The 23,881-nt window shown below is 45.3% G+C and overlaps 1 protein-coding gene across 1 annotated transcript in view; it reads left to right on the top strand.

Moving 5' to 3' along the window:
* The window catches only part of DPY19L1 (dpy-19 like C-mannosyltransferase 1), a 114,647-nt gene that overhangs the window by 48,378 nt on the left and 42,388 nt on the right, over nt 1-23,881 (top strand). Inside the window, exons 8-10 of the mRNA XM_038761986.1 lie at nt 12,638-12,729; nt 17,217-17,316; nt 23,757-23,834. Of these exons, the coding sequence (XP_038617914.1) occupies nt 12,638-12,729; nt 17,217-17,316; nt 23,757-23,834 (270 nt within the window). The remainder of the gene's footprint in view (nt 1-12,637; nt 12,730-17,216; nt 17,317-23,756; nt 23,835-23,881) is intronic.

Here is a 23,881-nt window from a genome sequence, read left to right as displayed (position 1 = left end):
CAGGAAAAGAGGAATCTTTCCTTTGCCATTGGAAATGAGCATATTTTTTCATGAGACTGGTTAAGCTCTTTCTACGTGCCAGGAACTCTACTAAGATCTAAATAAATACAACTGGCTGACTGATTAGGAAATCTGTGAGAGCTTTTTGGAGGAAGTGGAGATTTTAGGAGGGCTTCAATTGGGGGAAAAGCTGAAGTCTGCAAAGACCTTAATTGTTCCTGACAGCACAGAGTGCTGATGTGGCGGTCAAACAGATTTGTCCTTTCCCATGGGCACAGGTAGCATACTTCAGCCCAGATGGATATTTTTCAAAAAGGCTTGGGCCACTGAGAACCTGGGCATTGAGAGTGCAGATAACTCAGCCCAACCTAAGCCATCACCAGGAAACCAATTCAAACTCATGCTCTACCAGTGGCGGGATACTCACTAGGCTTTCCTAAACAAAGTCTCTGCAAATAGGCATCACAGCATATTGATGGGTCTATTGCTGAAAAGATGCTACTGACATCTTGGGTTCCTGAGAAGCCTAATGAGAAACAGATTGGCTAGGGTCTAGAGAAGATGTCCTAAACATTGCTTGACTCTCTAATTATCAGAAAAGAAGAGGATCTCCAGAGCCCCATTGTGGAATGACTCATTAATGGCACCTAAACTTTTTCGGTCTCAACCACATATATAGATAGGATCTCAGAGTGTGCTGTCTGTCTCTCTCTGTCTCTGTCTCTCTGTCTCTATCCTCTCATATCAGATACACAACCTCTCTCCCTCCATTCAAAGCCCTACTGAGAGCTCAACTCCTCCAGGAGGCCTTCCCAGACTGAGCCCCCTCCTTCCTTTCCCCCTCACCATCCCTCCCGCCCTACCTGCTTCCCCTCCCCACAGCACCTGTATATATGTTTGTACAGATTTATTACTCTATTTTACTTGTACACACTAGTCTATTTTATTTGTTAATATGTTTTGTTTTGCCGTCTGTCTCCCCTTTCTAGATTGTGAGCCCGTTGTTGGGTGGGGACCGTCTCTATATGTTGCCAACTTGTACTTCCTAAGCACTTAGTACAGTGCTCTGCACACAGTAAGCGCTCAGTAAATACTATTGAATGAATGACTGAGTCTAGGGTAGATTAAAGGTAATCAGGTTGGATACAGTCCATGCTCCACATGGAGCTCACAGCTTTAATCCCCATTTTACAGATGTAGTAACTGAGGCACAGGGAAGTTAAATAACTTGCCCAAGGTCCCCCAGCATACAAGTGGTAGAGCCGGGATTAGAGCTCGGGGTAAGAGATAATAATAATGATGGCATTTGTTAAGCGCTTACTATGTGCAAAGCACTGTTCTAAGCACTGAGATGTGTCCTACCCCCAGGAGGATATGTCCTTAAGTTAGTCATGATGGTTTGTACTGAGTCATCTGCATTCTCTCGCTCTGTCCCCTTAGACCCAGGGGTATTATTAGATGACTGGTAAATGGAATAGGGACAGAATGTGGTCACATATCAGAATACCACGGAGCCCTCCACAGAAGTGGACACAAGTCTTCCTTCACCTATTTAGAAAGTTACCTTTGGGTACGATATTCAGAGTGGCTTAGTAAGTGGCAAAGGATTCTTTTTTCCCCCTCAGTCTTGGAAAAGGAAGAAACAAAAAGCAGAGCAAAGAAAAACAGTAAGCCCGTAAGTCTCCTAACCAGCCAGCAAGAGCATGGTCTTGGTAGTCAGCAGACCTGGGTTCTAGGATTCCTGGGTTCCACTCGCCTGCTGTGTCACCTTGGGCGAGCCACTTCTCTGTGCCTCAGTTTCCTCATCTGCAAAGTGGGGCAAGACTGATGAGAGGAGGCCAATGCGGTAGTTGAGCCAGGATGTGCCGAATGAATGGACCAACGTGGGTAAGAAGGGGTGAATCCCAGAAGTGGAAGAGAGCCCAACAGAGGGAGTTGGAGGTTTGGACAGATTGTACACTTCTCCCCGTCCCCATCCCCCAGCTTTACCTCCTTCCCCTCCCCACAGCGCCTGTATATATGTATATATGTTTGTACGTATTCATTACTCTATTTTACTTGTACATATTTATTCTGTTTTATTTTGTTAATATGTTTTGTTTTGTTGTCTGTCTCCCCCATCTAGACTGTGAGCCTGCTATTGGGTAGGGACCGTCTCTATAGGTTGCCAACTTGTACTTCCCAAGCACTTAGTACAGTGCTCTGCACACAGTAAGCGCTCAATAAATACGATCGAATGAATGAATGAAAGGGTGGCCAGAGCCTGCTGTTGGAGCCATAAGAACGAGCCCCCCCCAACCGAAAACTCTGCGAATATCAAGGGACTGCTCTCCTCTAGTTGAGATCTTGCCGACAGTGGCGGGGGGCGATGAGATGCCGTGATAATTACCCAGATTTGAACATGAGAGATGTAGCTTCCTCTCCGACATTTAATGAAGTTTCCACTGTCACAGAGCCGTACATGAAGAATGGCAGAGCTCCTGGATCTGTTGTTCGTCCACTGCACACAGTAAACGCTCAATAAATAGCATTGATCGATTGACTGCAGCCTCCTCCCATCCTCAAAGCCTTTCTGAAAGAGACCTTGCCATTTCTCTGTTTCCCCCTCTAGGCTGTCCCCTCCTTGGGGACATACTCTCCCAAGCATTTAGTACAGTAAGCCCACTGTGTGCAGGGAATGTGTCTGTTGTATTGTAACTTTGTACTCTCCCAAATGCTTAGTATAGTGCTCTGCACACAGTAAGTGCTCAATAAATACAGTTGACTGACTGCTCTGTTCACAGGAAGTGCTCCATAAATGCCATTTATTATTAATAATAATAATAGTAATGACAGTATTAGTTTAAGCGCTGACTATGTGCAAATCACTGTTCTAAGCTTTGGGGTAGATACAGCATCATCAGGTTGTCCCATGTGAGGCTCATGGTTTTAATCCCCATTTAACAGATGAGGTAACTGAGGCACCTGCCTAAAGTCACACAGCTGACAAGTGGCGGAGCCGGGATTAGAACCCACGACCTCTGAGTCCCAAGCCCGGGCTCTTCCCAATAAGCGACGCTGCTTCACTGAGCTATACAAAGGAAGGAGGGATGGGTTGCTTAATCATCGTCTCAAATTCTTCCTCAATAAATGGACTACTGACCAAAGAAGTGCAACTACAGATAGCCTGACATAGAATTTCAGGAATGCCATCATTAGAGAGAGCTGATGAAAAATGATTGTGGGATCTCATCATCCTCCATTACTGATAAAATGCCAGCCAGAGTCTCCCTGGACCAACTACTGAAAGATGTTGTTGATCAATCAATAAATGAAAGGGAATGGTATTTATTGACTTCTTACTGTCTGCAGAGCAGTGTACTAAGCACTTGGGAGGGTTCAGTCCAACAGAGTTGGTAGACATGTTCTTAGATTGCGAACCCACTGAGGGACAGGAATCATGTCTAGTTCTCAACTGTATATTCTTTTCCCGTGTTCTGTACATTCCTGGGCACGCAGCACATAATAAGTACTCTTACTACTACTACTAAACAGAGATTGAAACTGTGAGCCCCATGTAGGGCAGGGACTGTGTCCATCTTGATTAGCTTGTATCTACCCCAGTGCTCAGAACAGTGTTTGGCACATAGTAAGTGCTTCCCAGCCCTTAGAACGGGGCTTGGCATATAGTAAGTGCTTAACAAATGCCATTATCATTATCATTATCATTAACAAGTACCATAATTATTACTATTACATGTTCCCTGCCATGCACTCCCAAGCATCGCAGTGCTTTAGACCACAGTGGATCACGACGGACGTGATCTTTGCTACCCATAAATTCAGGGTACAAAATCAAGACCTCCATACTCTGTTGGAAGACTTACCAAAAAACCCATTTGGAACCATGAATTGACGCAAGCTCTGGCATCTGCTGAAAAAATTTGGCTGCCAGAAAGGTTTATCAAGATCCTCAATTTACTCTTTGAGGATTGGGGCGTTTAGTCCAGCTTCAGTAAAATGAGGTTGTAGATGAGGTCCAGGCTTGTCCAACTGATTTTGCATAGCAGTACTTGAGGAAGTAACAAGGAACCTGGAAACCAGTGACAGAGTGTGATTCCAATTCTAACCACTCAGAGAGAAACTCCTGTATACTGATTATGGTCTGGAAACACAAAACACACACACACACACAATGTACACTGCTTCTCAGAGTCATTAATACCCAATCCATTTGAAGAAGTCTAAAGACCAGCTCTATATTTAGCCAACACTAGGTTCTCCGTGAGTTAGCCAACCTCACCAACACCTCGAAGGAAACATACCCAAAACAGATCTCATCTTGCACCCAAACTTTGTCCTCCTCCTGACTTTCCCATCACTACAGATGTCCTGCCATCTTTCCTGTTAATTCAGTCATTCAATTGTATTTATTGAGCGTTTACTGTGTGTACAGCACTGTACTAAGCGCTCGGGAAGTACAAATCGGCAGCATATAGAGACGGTCCCTACCCAACAGTGGGCTCACGGTCTAGAATCTCACAAGCCCATAACTTCGGCGTGATCCTCAACCCATCCCTCTCATTCAACCTATATAATCACTGTCACCAAAATCTGTCAGTTCAACCTTCACAACATTGCTAAAATCCACCCTTTCCTCTCCATGTAAACTACTACCACATTAGGCTTTGGAGTCAGAGGTCATGAGTTCAAATCCCAGCTCCGCCAACTTTCTGCTGTGTGACTTTTGGCAAGTCACTTAACTTCTCTGTACCTCAGTTACCTCATCCGTAAAATGGGGATTAAAGCTGTGAGCTCCCCATGGGACAACCTGATCACCTTGTAACCTCCCTAGCACTTAGAACAGTGCTTTGCACATAGTAAGTGCTTAACAAGTACCATTATTATTATGATGATGATGAATCCAAGGACTTATCCTGTCCTGCCTTGACTACTGCATCAGCCTCTTTGCTGACCTCCCTGCCTCCTGTCTCTCTCTGCTCCAGCTCATTCACTTCTCTGCCTCATCTGTAAAATGGGGTTTGAGACTGTGAGCCCCACATGTGATGGGATCTGTGTCCAACCTGATTAACTTGTAGCTACCCCAGTGCTTAATAGAGTGCTTGGCACACAGTAAGCACTTCACAAGTACCATAATTATTATTATTCTAAAAAAAAAACAACTCCAGCCCGTGTTTCCCCACTCCTCAAGAATCTCCAGGGGTTGCCCATTCACCTGTGCATCAACCAGAAGCCCCTTACTGTCAGCTTTAAAGCACTCAGCCACCTTGCCCCCTCCTATCTTACCTTGCTGATTTCCTATTACAACCCAGTCCGCACACATCACTTCTTTAACGGCAACCAACTCACCGTTCCTCAAGCTCATCTTGTCTTATCATGGGCTCCTCACTCATGACCTGCTTCTGGTTTGGAATTCCCTCTCCCTCCATATTTGACAGCTCACCACTCTCCCTACGTTCAGCGCCTTATTAAAAGCACATCTCTTCCTAGAGGCCTTCCCCGATGAAACCCTCATTCCCCCTGCCCCCTCTCCCTTCTGCATCAGTCTTGCACTTGGATTTGTACCCTTTATTCACCTCATCCTCAGCCCCATGACTCTTACGTACCTATCTGTAATTATTTTAATGTCTCTCTCCCCATCTGGGCTGTAAACTCCTGGTGGGTAGGGAATGTGTCTACCAACTCCTTTATATTGAACTCTGCCAAGCGTTTAATACAGTGCTCTGGCTCCTGTATGAAGACTCAGAGACGGTGCCAAAATGGCATCAAGGTTCAGCCCGTACTGGAGGTGTAATAGAGTGATTGTAGCATCTGCTCCTGTTCATAATTGTCAGATCTGGACTTATGAGAGAACCATGTTCGATTAAAAGAGTTTGTCAATCAACTTCAAGGAGTACCTAACACCCGGGGGAGAGACAGGAAAACAGCGACTAAGGCCCTGAAATGCAGAATAGCATCAAGGCGGTGCTCGTCACCTTTTCACCCACACTGGGAAATGAGCAATTTTCAAGTCCTGCTCAGAAGCCGTCAGAGAAGTTTGGTGAGCAAGGCAGTGAGTCCAGGCTCCAGAGCTACTGGGATTAATATGTTGTTTCAGGGACCCTCATCACCACCTTGGACTTGCCCCCCTCTCTTTGTCTGTCCATTCCAAGCAAACCAAAGGAATGCAGGATGCAGGTTTGGGCGTGATTGGCTTTAGTGAATATAAGGACATTTTAATGGTGGAAGTCAGAAATCTTTTTCAATGTTGTCAGTTCTGCACTCCACAGGAAATGGAGTGATGGAGTCTCCCACTGGAAATGATGGATGAGCTTCAGTCATTGGATTGGCCATTCATCTGATAGGATGATACATTTATCAACCTACGTTCAGGCTCCACTTACTATTGCAACTGAAAATCATGCAGCAGATTAAGGCCTAATCCTTGTGGAAGTTTTTTTGGCAGTTGGGAGGTTGATGGCACATAGTAAGCGCTTAACAAATGCCATCATTATGATTATTATCATATTCACTTGAGCACATCTGTTCTTCTCTTTGCACTAGTAAGCTCACAATCTCTCAGCACTTACGTACCACCTTGTGAATTAATGAGTGAATGTGGCCTTGGGCAAGTCACTTCACTTCTCTGTGCCTGTTACCTTATCTGTCAAATGGGGATTGAGGCTGTTAGCCCCACAGGGGATGAGGACTGTCCAACCTAATTTGCTTGTATCCACCTTAGCGCTTAGTACAGTGCCCAGAATATAATGAGCACTTAACAAATACCATAATTAATAGCGATAATTCAGTCCTGAGACTTCAGGCGTGGAAACAGGAATGGAGGAATTGATTTGGGTGGTGGTGGTTTGCAAGGGGTCACTTGCAGTCTGTTTTCCCTGCCAGGCATATTCCCCATGGGGCATGGAATGTAACAAGCGAGTGAATGGAAAGGGGTGCAGTACGATGGAAGGGATATCCAAAGGTTTTTGGTATCACCCTTATTTCCCCTATCCACCCTCCCCTCTGCATCAGCCCCTTAAGAACTTTGAAACTCACCCCAGCCCCACAGCGCTTATGTAAATATTCCTTTTTTCTACTATTTCCCTATCCCTAATCTAGTTTGTCTATCCCCACCCTGAAGACGGTAGCTCCAGGGATTGTGTGTACCAACTCCATATTGCAACTTTCCCTAGGGCTTAGATCTGAACACAGTAAGTGCTCAATAAATACCATTGATTGATTGATGGGCAGGACATAGTTGTGGCCAAAATTACCAGTTTGTGGTACCTTAGTGCCATAGCTCGGCAGATGGTTGTCTTGGTAGTTTGTGGTCTTCACCACCGATGTTAGCCAGCTATTTCTCAGGAATCTTGTTGGTCCTCTCCTCCTTCCTCGTGTAACACTGGTTATTTATTCAGAAATTTTCACTCCTGATGACACAGCCCTAGCAGTTGGAACCTGGACTCGAACTCAGGTCTTCTAATTCCTAGAATGGTGTTTCTGTGGCCAGGTAGGCTGCCACAGGAAAGGAGCCTGAAGAAATAATTGCTGTAAACTCCATCTGCCAACCAAAGGAACCCAAATGCATAAAAGCACAGGCAATCCCTGAAAGTCTAAGCTTGTTAACCAGGTTCTGTCTCACCAAAGAGGACCTGTATCCTTCCTCCAGGGAAATCTGGTCCCCCTCGTCCCCCTCTCCATCCCCCCCGTCTTACCTCCTTCCCTTCCCCACAGCACCTGTATATATGTATATATGTTTGTACATATTTATTACTCTATTTATTTATTTTACTTGTACATGTCTATTCTATTTATTTTATTTTGTTAATATGTTTGGTTTTGTTCTCTGTCTCCCCCTTCTAGACTGTGAGCCCAATATTGGGTAGGGACTGTCTCTATATGTTGCCAACTTGTACATCCCAAGCGCTTAGTACAGTGCTCTGCACACAGTAAGCGCTCAATAAATACGATTGATTGATTGATTGATGTAAATTCCCCCGATAGAAACAGGCAAATTTGGAGCAGTCAGAATGTCCTGAATTCAAAGATGACAAGAAATTTTATGAAAGTCAATCAAGAGTATTTTTTGAGCACCTACGCTGTGTGGAACTCTTATCATTCACCCAGTCTGTCTTCAAAACCTGCCGGCCTCACCTTCACAACATCACCAAGATCCGCCCTTTCCTCTCCATCCCAACCGCTGCCTTGTTAGTACAGTCACTCATCGTATCCCTACTGGATTACTGCATCAGCATCCATTCTGACCTCCCAATCTCCTGTCTCTCCCCACTTCAGTCTATATGTCACCCTGCTGCCCGGATTATCTTTCTACAGAAACGCTCTGGGCTTATCACCCCCATACTCAAAAATCTCCAGTGGTTGCCTATCAACCTTTGTATGAAGCAAAAACTCCTCACTGTTAGCTTTAAAGCCCACCATCACCTTGCCCTTTCTTACCTCACCTCCCTTCTCACCTTCTACAGCCCAGTCTGCACACTCCGCTCCTCTGCCGCAAATCTCCTCACTGTGCCTCGTTCTCGCCTGTCCCGCCGTCAACCCCTGACCCAGGTCCTACCTCTGGCCTGGAATGCCCTCCCTCCTCACATCTGCCAAACAAGCACACTTCCCCCACTTCAAAGCCCTACTGAAAGCCCACCTCCTCCACGAGGCCTTCCCAGACTGAGCCCCCCCCCTTTTCCTCTGCTCCTCCCCTCCCCATCACCCCAATTCTCTCCCTCTGCTCTACCTCCCTTCCCGCCCCACGGCACTTGTGTATATGTACATGTTTATCATTCTATTTATTTTATTAATGATGTGTATATATCTATAATTCTATTTATATATTGATGCCGTTGATGCCTGTCTACTTGTTTTGTTGTGTTGTTTGGCTCCCCACTTCTAGACTGTGAGCCCGTTGTTGGGTAGGGATTGTCTCTGTTGCCGAATTGAACTTTCCAAGCGCTTAGGACAGTGCTCTGCACAGAGTAAGCGCTCAATAAATACGACTGAATGAATGAATGAATGAATGAATGAATGAACAACAGACCAGGCATTTGGAAGAGTACAAGAGAAGTAGACTTGATGATCCTTACTCTCAAGGAGATTACATTCTAATGGGAAGACTAGAACAGCCACAAGTTTTCCAGGAACGCCCGCATTTCATAGGCCTTCAGCAGGGAATCATTTAAGAAGATTTCAGAGAACAATACAAATGGTGTCAGAGGAACTAGGGAACTAATCAATGGTATTTATTGAGTGCTTATTATGTGCAGAAGACTGTACTAAGCTCATGGGAGAACAGAATGCAACACAACCATATTTACCCCATGCTAAGGCTCTGCAAGAGCCAAGCGTAAAGATGAAGGTAATGTAGTGACAGGGAAAGAATAGGGAATACAGAAATTGTTTTGAATGGTCTTTTTTAGAAATTTTCTAGTACTTAAAAAAATGTAGAAAAATTGCAGTTCAAGAATGACTTTTTCAGTAAAATATTAATTGACTATTTGGTTCTTCATGAAAGATCTAAAACTCTAAAAATTAGGAGGGGTCATATTGGCTACATATAAGCAGTTTGTTACAGTTTTCCACGGGAGTAATGAAGGATGAAGTCAGCACTAAGGGGTAGTGCGGAATGCAAAAGAACTCAGCTTGTTATATCAAGCTGTACACTCCTAAGGAATTAAACCCAATTCTACTGGTGCTCAGCATGAAGAAGCATAAAAGTGTAGGAATAAAGGGACAAAGTTTATCACAAGTGTGACTTTTCCTCACTCAGACCAAAGAGTTTCAATCATGGAGTTGTAAGCCCAGGCATCACGCAAGCTTGCTGAAAGATTCCTTTCTCTTTTAGTAACCATGTTAATTAAAGTGAAGCTGAATATGCTGTTAGCTTTGTAAATGATTTTCTTAAAATTAAAAAAATACACGTCCAAAGTGCTTGATTAAAAATCCTTTACAATTTCGATCAAATAGTTTGATGCTTCACTTTGTTAAAGAACTTAAGTCGAAGCTTGGGTTTGATTGTATTGTACTTGGGGCCTACACAACTCATTTTGTTTGCCGTGTCTAATTTTCTCAATCGTACCTTTTCTCAGAAATCTTATTTGGGAATTATGAGTGCATTACTGGCTTATTTTATGGTGCATTATTTAAATGATTCCTAAGTGCTGGCACTCCTCATGATTCCCCATGCTGAGAAACAGTATGGGCTAGTGGGAGGAGCATGGGTTTAGGAGTCAGAGGTTCTGGGTTCAAATCCTGGCTCCACCAATTGTCAGCTTTGTGACTTTGGGCAAGTCACTTAACTTCTCTGGGCCTCAGTTACCTCATCTGGAAAATGGGGATTAAATCTGTGAGCCCCACGAGGGACACCCTGATCACCTTGTAACCTCCCCAGCGCTTAGAACAGTGCTTTGCACATAGTAAGCGCCTAATAAATGCCGTTATTATTATTATTATTATTTCACTTATCTATTCCTCTGTTACCTCATCTGTAAAATTGAGATTAACAATAATAATAATTATGGTTAATATGGTCCTTGTTAAGTGTTCACTATGTGCCAAGCACTACTTTTCCACCATGCCGCTTAAGAGTGTGAGCCCAATGTGGGACAGGGACTGTGCAACCTGATTAGTCTCTTTCTACCCTAGTGCTTATTACAGTGCCTGGAATAAATACCATAAAATAAAATACAGCCATAGTATGTTCTTCAAAAATGCCAGCGTATCTGCTGTGTCTTCCAGAACCCCTGGAAAATGCTATAAAATGCATTTACATATAATAAGAGGACTCAATAACTGACAATATGGGGGCTTTAAGACAGGGAGGATTCAAGGATAATCCTGTGGTTACAGGCTTGATAGATAGAAACGATGGTGATGCTGTCAACTCTGATGGGAAAGTTAGGTTGAGTTGAGGATTTGGGAGGGAATAATAATGATGGTATTTGTTAAGCGCTTACTATGTGCCAAGCACTGTTCTAAACACTGGGGTAGATACCAGGTTATCAGGTTGTCCCACAAGGGGCTCACAGCCTTAATCCTCATTTTACAGATGAGGGAACTGAGGCACAGAGAAGTGAAGTAACTTGCCCAAAGTCACATAGCTGACAAGAGGCGGAGCCAGGATTAGAACCCATGACCTCTGACTGCTCTTTTCACTAAGCCACGCTGCTTCTGAAGATCTACAGGGAAGATGAGTTGTTCAGTTTTAGACATACTGTGCTTGAGGTGCTGATGGGCCAGCTGGGTAAAACTGTCCGGAAGCAGGAGGAAATGTGAGATTGCAGATAAGAGGAAGGTAGCTAGGCAGATTTGGACATCATTCTCAGAGGGATGAAGTGTAAATTGAAAAGAGAAAAGAGGTCCAAAAAAGAGACTCATCCGCTTTCTTGTGAGCTGATGCAAAATCTTTTCATCCCCAGATTTTAGCTTGTTGAAGGAACTAATAGTGTAGCCTTGGTGACAGCCATAACAGCCCTCTTCACTGTTGGAGGTTGGAGGGTGGGTCTATGCTTCATCCAAAGCAGCATGAAATTAGAGCCAGGTAGAAAAGGCAGAGGCCTTAGGCAGATTTAGTCAGACTCTTCTATCTCACTCAGAATCTGTGATGTTTCCAGATAAAGCGAAGAAACCTTTGGATGAAGTGGATCAAGCTGTTAAAGTTTCATTTAATGGCGGGTTGCGGGTGGTGAAGGTTGGTTAGGATGACAGTGGTTGAGCTAGGATTTCTCCATTTCAGCTGATAGCAGTATAGAATCGGGGTTGTTTATTCCCGCCCAAGATGTGTGTATCTCGTATCTGGCTCCATCTGTGCTGTCTCCATCCTGAGACCCTGACCGAAGTAGAGAAGCCGGGTTTCAGGCCTGTGTTTGAAGGAGGGTGAGTGGAGGAAGGGGCAGTGAGGGCATTGAATCCCCTGCAGTGATTGAACGTAGTGTCAGTTCATTCATTCATTCAATCGTATTTATTGAGCGCTTACTGTGTGCAGAGCACTGAACTAAGCGCTTGGGAAGTACAAGTCAGCAACAGATAGAGACGGTCCCTACCCAACAACAGGCTCACAGTGTAGAAGGGGGAGACAGACAACAAAACAAAACATGTGGACAGGTGTCAAGTCATCAGAATAAGTAGAAAAAAGCTAGATGCACGTCAGTGATGGTTGCCTTTTGTCTCTTGGGCTATATTCATTCATTCATTCATTCATTCAGTCGTATTTATTGAGCGCTTACTATGTGCAGAGCACTGTACTAAGCGCTTGGGAAGTACAAGTTGGCAACATATAGAGACGGTCCCTACTCAACAGTGGGCTCATAGTCTGGAAGGGATATGGACTGTGTCCAACTGGATTAGCTTGTATCTACCCCAGAGCTTACTACAGTGCCTTACAAATAGTAAGCGCTAACAAATACCATAAAAAAGTACTGTTCCATCATCCTTAAGCAGTGCTAATAATAATAATAATAATAATAATAATGATGATGGCATTTTTTAAGCATTTACTATGTGCAAAGCACTATATCAGCAATTGGTGCCTGAGGAGCTTCTGGATTTTATGTGCTGTGGCTGTTAGAACCTAGGGGTAGGCCCGTACTGTTTAATTTGTAGATTCTGCCACTGAATTGTTTGTCACCCTAACCCTTTGACTACCTCTTTTTAGTGTACACGTGTGATGTGGACCCCACCCCTCCGTGAAAGTTTTTCATATCCATTCCTTGTACTTCAGATGTTGCTGATGACCCACATTCTCAGGTAATTTCCATCGTACTTAGGGACTTGCGTCCGTTAGCGTAGAAATTCATGTTGATGTTGAAACGAAATTCAGAAAATTGTTTTACAAGGTGAGCTCCATCCTTTTGTCAAGAGGAAGAAAACATCTCAGATATAATTTCAAGTTCACTTTCTAAAAATGGCAGGTCCATTTGAGTTAGATGTACTTTAGATGTGAAACTCCATTCTGAAGGAGGATTGCAATCCAGATTTCATAAACAGGGTGGTGTGTCATAGAAAGTTAAATGACTTTTGAAGGAACAACCAACCGTCAAGGGAATTTGATTTTTAGGTTTTAAGGGCTACCAGAGAAGCCCCAAGGTCCCAGTATAATAATAATAATAATTTTGGTTTTGTTAAGTGCTTACTATGTGCCAAGCACTGTTCTAAGTGCTGGGGGAGATACAACGTAATCAGGTTGTCCAACATGGGGCTCACAGTCTTAATCCCTATTTTACAGATCAGGCCAGAGAAGTTAAGTGACTTGCCCAAAGTCAGACAGCTGTTAAGTGGCGGAGCCGGGATTAGAACCCATAATAATAATAATAATAATAATGGCATTTATTAAGTGCTTACTATGTACAAAGCACTGTTCTGAGTGCTGGGGAGGATACAAGGTGACCAGGTTGGCCCACGGGGGACTCACAGTCTTCATCCCCATTTTCCAGATGAGGTAACTGAGGCACAGAGAAGTTAAGTGACTTGCCCAAAGTCACACAGCTGACAGTTGGCGGAGCTGGGATTTGAACCCATGACCTCTGACTCCCAAGCCCAGGCTCTTTCCACTGAGCCACTCTGGTTTAAGAGATTGATTGTGAAGAAGACAGCAAGCACCTAGGATCCCAATAATAATAATAGTAATAATGGCATTTATTAGGCGCTTACTATGTTCAAAGCACTGTTATAAGCGCTGGGGAGGTTACAAGGTGATCAGGTTGTCCCACGGGGGGCTCACAGTCTTAATCCCCATTTTACAGATGAGGTAACTGCGGCCCAGAGAAGTGAAGTGACTTGCCCAAAGTCACACAGCTGACAGTTGGTGGCGTCAGGATTTGAACCCGTGACCTCTGACTCCAAAGCCCATGCTCTGTCCACTGAGCCATGCTGCTTCTCTACGCAATCCAGAATACACAATCCAGATGTGAAAACTGTCAGTGAATTCTGTTTGCTCCTGCCCAAAATACAACATCTAATAAGGCGTGGAGAGCCCCGTGGTAGGAAACCAAATGCTTAAACTCAGTACAGCCATCTTTGGGAAGACTTGCTATATGTCATTGATCGGTGGGAAAGCTGCAGAAAGGTGCCAACCCTCTCGTGGGGCTGCAAGGCCCTGGACTTCCTAAGCAGTTCCAATGTTGTCACCTGCACACCAGAAAGACGCAGTGTGTCCTAGTGGAAAGCCCATAAGCCTGGGAGTTCAGATGACTCGGGGTCATTCATTCACTCATTCGTATTTGAGCTCCTACTGTGCGCCGAGCACTGTACTAAGTGCTTGGAGAGAACAGTATAACAATAAACAGACACATTCCCTGCCCACAACAAGCTTACCTCTAATCCCGGGCTCTGCCACTTGGCCGGCTGGGTCACCTTGGGCAAGTCACTTCACTTCTCTGCACCTCAGTTCCCTCATCTGCAGAATTCATTCAATCGTATTTATCGAGCGCTTACTGTGTGCAGAGCACTGTACTAAGTACAGATCGGCAACATATAGAGACGGTCCCTACCCAACAACGGGCTCACAGTCTAGGTGGCGATTCAGTACCTGTTCTCCCTCCCTAGTTAAACTTTGAGCTCAGTGTGGGACCTGATGATCTTCTATCTCCCCCAGTGCTTAGTACAGTGCTTGGCACATAGTAAGCACTTAACAAATGCCACAATTATTACCAAGATAGCACGCTTATCATCTGGTAGCGGGGGAGGTCCTGGAATGCTGTCCGTCTGTCATTATCACCGCAATGCTCGTTTCAGCCTGACTTTGTGGAGTGGGAAGTGAAGAGAATCGGGTACCCAAAAACTGCCAGGGCGGTGGGGTGCAAGTAAGGCCGAAGAAATGTTTAAACGATTCAAGGAATCATTACCATGTAATGAGGTTTCCTGCAGAGAGACAGCAGCAGTTTACCGAAGAGCCTCGTGTGTAGCGGTCAAGGACGAGAGTGACTCTTTCTGAACAGATGTTTAAAAAAGATAACGCTTTGAAGGAGTTCCAGGTATCTAGCCACTTGTGCTCAGCGGATAGGCTTCCAGGATTATGGTATCAATCAATCAATCGTATTTATTGAGCGCTTACTGTGTGCAGAGCACTGTACTAAGCGCTTGGGAAGTCCAAGTCAGCAACAGATAGAGACGGTCCCTACCCAACAGTGGGCTCACAGTCTAGAAGGGGGAGACAGAGAACAAAACAAAACATATTAATAAAATAAAATGAATAGATATGTACAAGTAAAATAAATACTGCAGTGGCAGGGCTCAAATCAGGACAGCTTCCTCTGCTTGAGTCAAGGAGAATTCTCCAATTAGAGCCCTCTCAGGTGGAATGGAGGCTGTTCCGACCTGGCGTTTTGATCTGTTAACGATCTGGCAAGATCTATTAATTATCGACAAATCGATTTCCATCAACCAAGGCAAGTTGCAATATTGACCATTCATTGTTTAGTTGGACACTTTATTTTTGTAGCAATTTATTTGCCTAGAGGTGATCCTCCTATTTATAGGAAATAACATATTAACACCATTTTTGGCCTTATTTTGACAATTCATGCCTGCTATCCCCTGAAAGGAATCAAGCTAAGGGAGGAGAATAAAGATTGTGGGCTGGTTAGACACGAAATAAGTCCTGTTTTGCATGAGGAATGCCCCAAACTTCAGCAAACCTTACTGGGGATATTCCTGGGGATGGAACTTTTCAGTGTGACACAGGAGCAAAAGAAAACGGGTGAGGCTACTGGGAGGGGACAAGCTTCAAAGAGCCAACGGGCAGAAAGCTACCATCTGGGGCCTTTTCAGCACCAGTTAAAAACTCTCAGATGAGCAAGTCTGAGACATCCAGCTGAGCAGCTGTGTGTGGAATGGATACATATGTCTGGTGATTATCCTTGTATTTTTTATCGTTCACTAGAGATGAGCAAAGGGACAAACATGGAGTGGAGCGTTGAGGAGGTGGGGCATTTGGGTGGTTTGGCTTTGAGGGAGAAAAGAAGGAAAAGAGCATGTGGGGGGTGGGGAGGGAAGAAGAGCTAGAGTGGGTAGGGGACAGGAGGAAAGGGATAGATGGGGGAAGGAAAGGGCTTTCAGATCTTTGTCAGCCTTCCTACCTTGAAGTCTCTTTCTCCACACTGCCGCAGGTTTTTCTTGTCCTCATGAGGCTCCGGGGCCTAACAGAGGTTCTCCTGCCTCGCACTCCAGCTCTAGAGCCAGTCCACCCACCCAGTTTCGGAGCTCCTCTGGGGACTAAGTAGGTTTTAAGCCCTGCATAGCGACGGAGCTGCCGGCTATTGCCACTGTCATCAGCCAGGTAACAGTGGCCCCAGTAGTAGTGAGTGACCCAAGACGGGAAGGCTGAACAGGAGCTAGTGTGGCTAATGTGACTGAAATAGCAGCTGCTGGCTGCTCCGGAAAAATTGTCTGCTGCAGGAAGCAGGGGAGGAGGAGCATTGATAGATGCTTGGCATCGAACCACCAAAAGAGAGAGGGCCACAGGAACTTTAGGAAGTCCTGGGTGTCCCCTGCCAATGTCACCACCTGGGAGAACGTCCCTGTCCTCCATCTCTCCCAAGAGCTTAGTAAAGTGCTCTGCATACAGAAATCGCTCAGTAAAGACCATTAATTAATTGATTTCCAGAGCACCCTCAGTGCTGCAGAGGACAGAGCAAGCTAGCAAATCTCGTGTAGCCCAAAATGCATAGGGTGTAGAGCTAATGTCTTTGCCTTCTCTTTGACAAAGGATATCTGTCACCTGTCACCCCCCTGAAGCTGGCCTTCCTGCCATTCATCTCACACAGTACAGAAAAAGCAATCCACTGTCTTAATGTGGATGGTTTTAAGGCAGCCTGAATGCATTTGGAGCAGTAATAAATGTTTCATTATGTTTTTACTTGACTCAGTCATTCCGTGGGATTTATCGAATGCTTACTGTATGCAGAGCACTTTGATAGACTTCTATCAAAGTGGAATTCTATCAAAGCACTTCGATAAATAATAGTATTGAGCACTTACTGTATGCAGAGCACTATACTGAGTGCTTGGGAGTGTACAGTATAAGGGAGTTGGTAGACACTGTCCCTGCCAACAAGGAGCTTGCAGTCTAGAGGGAGCTTAGCTGTTTAGAGCAGTAGCCATACAGATTGAGGTAGGTGGCAGTCAGTGTTTGTGGCACCTGGTTTATATTCAGGGTTTTGTTTTACTTTTGATGTGGTTCACTGAGAGGACTTTTTTCTGGTTAAACTCATTGGTATGTATTCTGTCTCTTCAAGGGCTACAAGTGTTCATAGAGGAAGTTGGATTGCCCTTTGCATTTCCAATATCTTTTTCATGCTTCCCTGGCAGTTCGCTCAGTTTGTTCTTCTCACTCAGGTAATTGCTAAGTACATTTTAACACACAGCTGCTTAACACTGCATTCTTGGAATGTTTGAGCACATCAGGTCCTATGCTGGATTTCTGTAGTAATGTTTGAGAAAGCGCATAAAGTCAGCCTTTAAAATCGACTGTATTTGGCATGCCTTTTCCTGCGTATTTGTGCCCGTACCCATAGAAAGGGAAAAATCTTTCGATTTTCTATGGTATCTCTGGGGGAAAGCGGGCAGACCAGCAGTCGTAAGGCCCTAAAGCCAATCCCATCTCATTCCCAACTTTAGCCACATTGTCCTGTGAGACTTGTTCCTGGGGAACTGTACATCCCTCCCTGTGGAGACAGCGTGGGCCCCACAGAATCCACAAGGATGGTAGCCAGTACGCTGGAGTGATACAATTCTATCTTACCCTTCCCCAATAAAGCCCTCTTTTGTTTTTATAATGGCATTTATTAAGCGCTTACTATGTGCAAAGCACTGTTCTAAGCATTGGGTTGTCCCTCGTGGGGCTCACAGTCTTAATCCCCATTTTACAGATGAGGTAACTGAGGCACAGAGAAGTTAAGTGACTTGCCCAAAGTCACACAGCTGACAGTTGGCGGAGCCGGGATTTGAACCCATGACCTCTGACTCCAAAGCCCGGACTCTTTCCACTGAGCCACGCCGCTTTTCCCCAACTCCCTGTCCTTTACGTACTTGGATCTATGACCCTTTGGGCACTTAATATTCACCTCATCCTCAGCTCCACAGCACTTACATACTGTGGAAGGAAACTGCACAAATTCTGAGCTGTGTTCGAAAGGGAACGTCAGAGACAAATTTATCACTACTAGTGCTTTGTCCCAGCACTAGTAGGGAGTGGTGGTTGACGGGAAGAGTTTCCTCTACTAAACAAGGCCAGTTCAACTTCAAGCAATTCAGAGTTTCTTTATATACAGTTGGTATAGCATCACAGCCTCACACTGTGGTCCCGGCTCCATCACTTGTCAGCTGTGTGACTTTGGGCGAGTCACTTAACTTCTCTGGGCCTCAGTTACCTCATCTGTAAAATGGGGGTGAAGACTGTGAGCCCCCAGTGGGACAACCTGATCACCTTGTTAACCTCCCCAGCGCTTAGCAAAGCATTTAATAAATGCTATTATTATTATTATTATTATTATGAAAGAGCACAATATATTGTATAGACCTTAATGCAAACAACAGTAAATTCTACTTGGGGTAATGACTAGGCCCCACCTGATTCTCTCCATTATAGGGATCTGGTGGGCAAACACTACTGATAAAGCAAGTTAGGAATCCTGACTTGGTTTTATCCTGTCTCAGAACTGTGACAAACCAAATTTCCTGATAAGACAGACACCCAGATAGAAGGAAACAATAATCTGTGGTATTTGTTAACACTTACTGTGTGCCAGGCGCTGTACTAAGCGCCGGGTAGGATACAAGCAAATTCGGTTGGACACAATCCCTGTCCCATGTGGGGCACACAGTCTCCTCATTTTACAGATAAGGTAACTGAGGGTACCGAGAAGTTAAGTGACTTGCCCAAGGTCACACAGAAGACAAGTAGTGGAGCTGGAATTAGAACCCAGGTCCTTCTGAGTCCCAGGTCCGTGCTGTATCCACGAGGTCACTCTTTCAACAGAGAGAGGAGGATTCTGATGTGCCTGCTTCAAGTAAATGGTGGGTTGGCCAGGCAGAATGGAGTCCAGGCCTAAAGGCCCATCACGTTCCATCTTTTTTTTTTTTTAATGTTATTTGTTAAGCACTTACTATGTGCCAGGCCCTGTAATAATAATAATAATAATGATAATGGCATTTATTAAGCACTTACTATGTGCAAAGCGCTGTTCTAAGTGCTGGGGAGCTAACAAGGTGATCAGGTAGTCCCACAGGGGACTCACAGTCTTAATCCCCATTTTACAGATGAGGTAACTGAGGCACAGAGAAGTTAAGTGACTTGCCCAAAGTCACACAGCTGACAATTGGCGGAGCTGGGATTTTGAACCCATGACCTCTGACTCCAAAGCCCAGGCTCTTTCCACTCACTGTACCTCCCACTGGGGTAGATACAAGTTAATAATAATAATGGCATTTGTTAAGCACTTACTATGTGCAAAGCACTGTTCTAAGCGCTGGGGGGATACAAGATAATCAGGCTGTCCCACATGTGGCTCACAGTCTTAATCCCCATTTTTACAGATGAGGTAACTGAGGCACAGAGAAGTGAAGTGACTTGCCCAAAGTCACACAGCTGACAGGTGGCAGAGCCGGGATTAGAACCCAGGACCTCTGTCTCCCAAGCCCGGGCTCTTTCCACTGAGCCACGCTGCTTCTCTAAGTTAATCAATTTGGACACAGTCCAGGTCCGCACAGTCTTACCTCATAGATGAGGTAACTGGCACGGAGAGGTTAAGTGACTTACCCAAGGTCACGCAGCAGACAAGTGGCAGAGCTGGGATTAGACCCCAGGTCCTCTTGCTCTCAGGCCAATGCTGCTTCTCATCTCTTGGTATTCTGCCACTCCTAGGGACTCAAGTCACTGGAGTTACTCTTGCTCACTTAAGGTGGTTAGGAAGCAGTCAAACAGGCCTAGAAACACAACAGCTCAGAGGGAACAGTCGGATGAAAAGGGGCTCAGTACGAGTCCCAGACCACTGGGCTTCCACAGATCTATAACTTTATTATTTATAATAATATCTGACTCCCCCTCTAGAACGTAACTCCTTGTGAGCAGGGAACACAACTGCCAACCCTGTTGTATTGTGCTCCCCCAAGCACTTAGTACAGAGCTCTGCACAAAGTAAGTGCTCAGAAAGTACCATTGTGATTGATTCTCCAGACCTGACTTTTAGACTGTGAGCCCACTGTTGGGTAGGGACTGTCTCTATATGTTGCCAATTTGTACTTCCCAAGCGCTTAGTACAGTGCTCTGCACATAGTAAGCGCTCAATAAATACGATTGATGATGATGATGATGTAACTGGGACCAGTTGGACAAATAGAGGACATGAAGCTGGCTGACTGCCGTCTTCTGTGCAAATAAGCGATATAGACCAAATGCTGGGAAATTAGATCCTGCGTCGTCAAGGGGGCCATGTTTATAACATGGAGCCAGTCATTTTAGCCATCTTGAATCTGAATTTTCCCTAGTCTGGACTGGTTTCCTCTCCTCCATCATAGCTCTTGGGGGACAGTTTTTTGACGGTTATTGGATCAGAACATTCCCTTATCTAGGGTAAGGAAAAGGTCACTATCTCTAATGTCCCCACTTCATCTAGTAAGCCAGCATCTTATTCTCTATATTAATGCTGCTCTGCACTCAATAAATACCATTGATTGATTGATTTCAGTATATGGGTGGAAGGTCACAAAGTCAGGGAAAGGAAGCCATGCGGTCTACTGGAAAGAGCACAGGCCTGGCAGTCAAAGGACCTGGGTTCTAATCCTGGCTCCGCCACTTACCTACTGTTTGACTGTGGTCAAGTCACTTAACTTCTCCATGCCTCAGTTTCCTCATCTGTAAAATGGGGATTCAGTGCCTGTTCTCCCTCCATGCTTGGATTGTGAGCCCAGTGTGGGTCGGGGACTTTTAAATAGTGCACATACTAAGCACTTAATAGATACCACCACCATTGTTATTCTCCCTTTTTCATTTGATTTAGTTTTCCAAGTGAAACTAGATAAACTATCCAATATATCTTTCCAACCATGACTGTCCATCTACTCAAGTGGGGTAGATGGTATGTTTCCTCATCCCTAATAATAATAATAATTTTGGTATTAAGAGCCTACTATGTGCCGAGCACTGTACTAAGTACTGGAGTAGATCCAAGACAATCAGGTCCCACATAGGGCTCCCAATCCAAGTAGGACGGAAAATAGGTATTGAATCCCCATTTTGTAGATGAGGGAACTGAGGCCCCGAGAAGTTGAGTGACTTACCCAGGGTCACACAGGAGACGTAGCAGAGCCGGGACTAGAACCCAGGTCCTTTGAATTTCGGCCCCGGGCTCTTTCCTCTAGGCCACGCTGCTGCCTTCCAGTTACTCCGTCCAGGATGTGCCACCCTTAGGGGAACAGTAAATGGTCAGACAAGTGCCCACCCTCTGACCGCAGTGCTTCTGCCAACAGTCGGGAGGCTTCCAGGGCCGCTGACTCCATTGCAAATGAAAAGCTTTTGGTCCCCATTTCCCTGTAGCCTGTAAGCTCCAAGTGGGGAGGGATTGTGTGTCTCTACTCCATTATATTGTACCTTACCTATCGCTTTGTACAGGGCTCTGCACACAGAAAGCTCTTCGGCCCCACCGGGCTGGAGGAATTTCTGCCCAGCCATTTGATTGGCTGCCGCCCAGACCAGATCTGATTGTTGAGCAGCCCTGCACGTCTTCAGGGTTGCTTCTCCTCTCATTGGCACCAGGGAGGGACAACAGAAGAATCAGAAGACTTGGGTCTTCCTAGCTTTCCTCCAGAGAGACTTTTCCTCCCCACGCTGGGTAGGCAGGGAGCATCTTGAATGCCCCTCCCCTCCCAAAGGGTGTTCTTATGCCATTGACCGATGCCTTCTGTTCTCTCCAGAGACCACATAAGCCTCCTCCTCGGAGAGATCTTCCATGGCTGGGCTGGGCATCCCATTCTCACGTCCCCGTACCCTCCATCCCCTTACTTACCCCTTCTACTAGGGAAAGCAGGAGGGAGGGAGGGAGGAAAAAAGAGGGCCAGGCTGGGAGGGGGTTGGGAGCAAAGGGAGCCCCACCTGAAACAGGGGAATCTGAGAGGCCAGGGATTCAGGAATGGGGAGAGAGAGATTGGCAATGGGAGTGTCAATCACCAAGTCAGTGAGAGGGATTTGGGAGAGGCTGAGAGAGGACAGAGTGTGGAACAGAAAGAGTCACCAGGGTCTCAGTCAGGGTTTCGGTGGGGCTCGAGTCCGACTCAACTGTGGGCCCTCAATCCACACCCACCAGAAGCATTCAGGATGGTTTTTTGCAGTGATATTGAGTGTCTAGATGCTCTTTGGTCTGAAAATTTCGCTGCTGATGGTAGAGCCCCAACAGGCCCACCCCTACCTCTGACTGCTTGCTAGACGAAAGGCAGGAACATTGAGGTGTTCAAGAGGAGAAACTGTTCCTGCTTACTCTTGTTCAGTACATTTCCAAGTGCCAGCGCAGTATCCCTGTGTTGGAGAGGGAGAGAAGCAGTGTGGCTTAGAGGAAAGAGCACGGGCTTGGAGGTCAAAGGAAGTGGATTCTAATCCCAGCTCTGCCACTTGCCTGCCTTGTGGCCTTGAGCAAGTCACTTAACTGTGCCTCAGTTACCTCATTTGTAAAATGGGGATTAAGACTGTGAGCCCCACATGGGACAACCTGATTACCTTGTATCTACCCCAATGCTTAGAACAGTGCTTGGCCCATAGTAAGCGCTTAACAAATACCATTATTATTATTATTACTATTACTATTATTATTATAAGAGCTTAATGAAACAAAAACTCCTCACCATTGGTTCAAAGCACTCAGTCACCTTGCCCCCTCCCATCTCACCTCCCTTCTTTCCTTCTACAACCCAGCCCACACAATTTTACTCCTTTAGTGCTAACCTTCTCACTGTGCCTCAGTTTCAACTATCTCGCCGTCGACTCCTCATCCACGTCCTTCCTCTGGCCTGGAACGCCCTCCCTCCTCAAATCCGACAGACAGTTACTCTCCCCCGCCCCCGGCTTCAAAGCCTTATTGAAGACACATTTCCTCCAAAAAGCCTTCCAAGACTAAGCTCTCTTTTCCTTTTCTTCCACTCCCTTCTGCATCACCCTGACTTGCTCTTTTTATTCATCCTCCTTCCCAGCCCCGCAGCACTTATGTACATATCCATAATTTATTTATGTACATTAATGTCTGTCTCTTAGACTGCAAGCTTGTGTGTAGGGAATGTTTCCATTATATTGTACTCAAGCGTTAAGTACAGTGCCCTGCACACAGTAAGCACTCATTAAATACGATCGATTCATTGAACCACATCGAATGACCTCCCTCAGACTTGTCAGGCATGTGGGGTGGCCTCCAAAATTGCAGGCTCCCCCAGGGGATCTGGACTGGGACAGTTTTTGTGTCCTCCTTCAAAGGCCCCAGAAATGGGGTCAGAGCAGCCCTCTTCAGGGACATTGGTGATTCAGAAAGCGTAGTCGTGATGGAGCGGAGGGGGCGAAATAGGGAGTTGTGGGTCAGATAGGGTCAAATAGGGAGTTGGTAAAAGAAGCAGCAGGCATATTCTGCCCGTTCCAGGAATGTTTAGCAGTAAACATAGACCATTCCATGAACACCAACAGGTTTAGAAATGGTTTCCTACCATTCAAACCAGCTAGGTATTATTTGAGGTGAAGATGACTTGCAGTTTTGTACAGCATTCTCAGTTTCCATTCTCCTAAAAATGTCTTTTGATTTCAGATCGCCTCCTTATTTGCTGTCTATGTTGTGGGTTATGTGGATTCATGCAAACTACAGAAGATTATCTATGTACACATGGTAAGTTTTCCTTTTTGAAATTCTTCCAATGTCAAAGAGTCCAGTTA

This window comes from Tachyglossus aculeatus, chromosome 2 (genome assembly GCF_015852505.1).
Source record: "Tachyglossus aculeatus isolate mTacAcu1 chromosome 2, mTacAcu1.pri, whole genome shotgun sequence".
Taxonomy (NCBI): Eukaryota; Metazoa; Chordata; class Mammalia; order Monotremata; family Tachyglossidae; genus Tachyglossus; species Tachyglossus aculeatus.
This window is presented reverse-complemented; position numbering and strand designations above follow the sequence as displayed.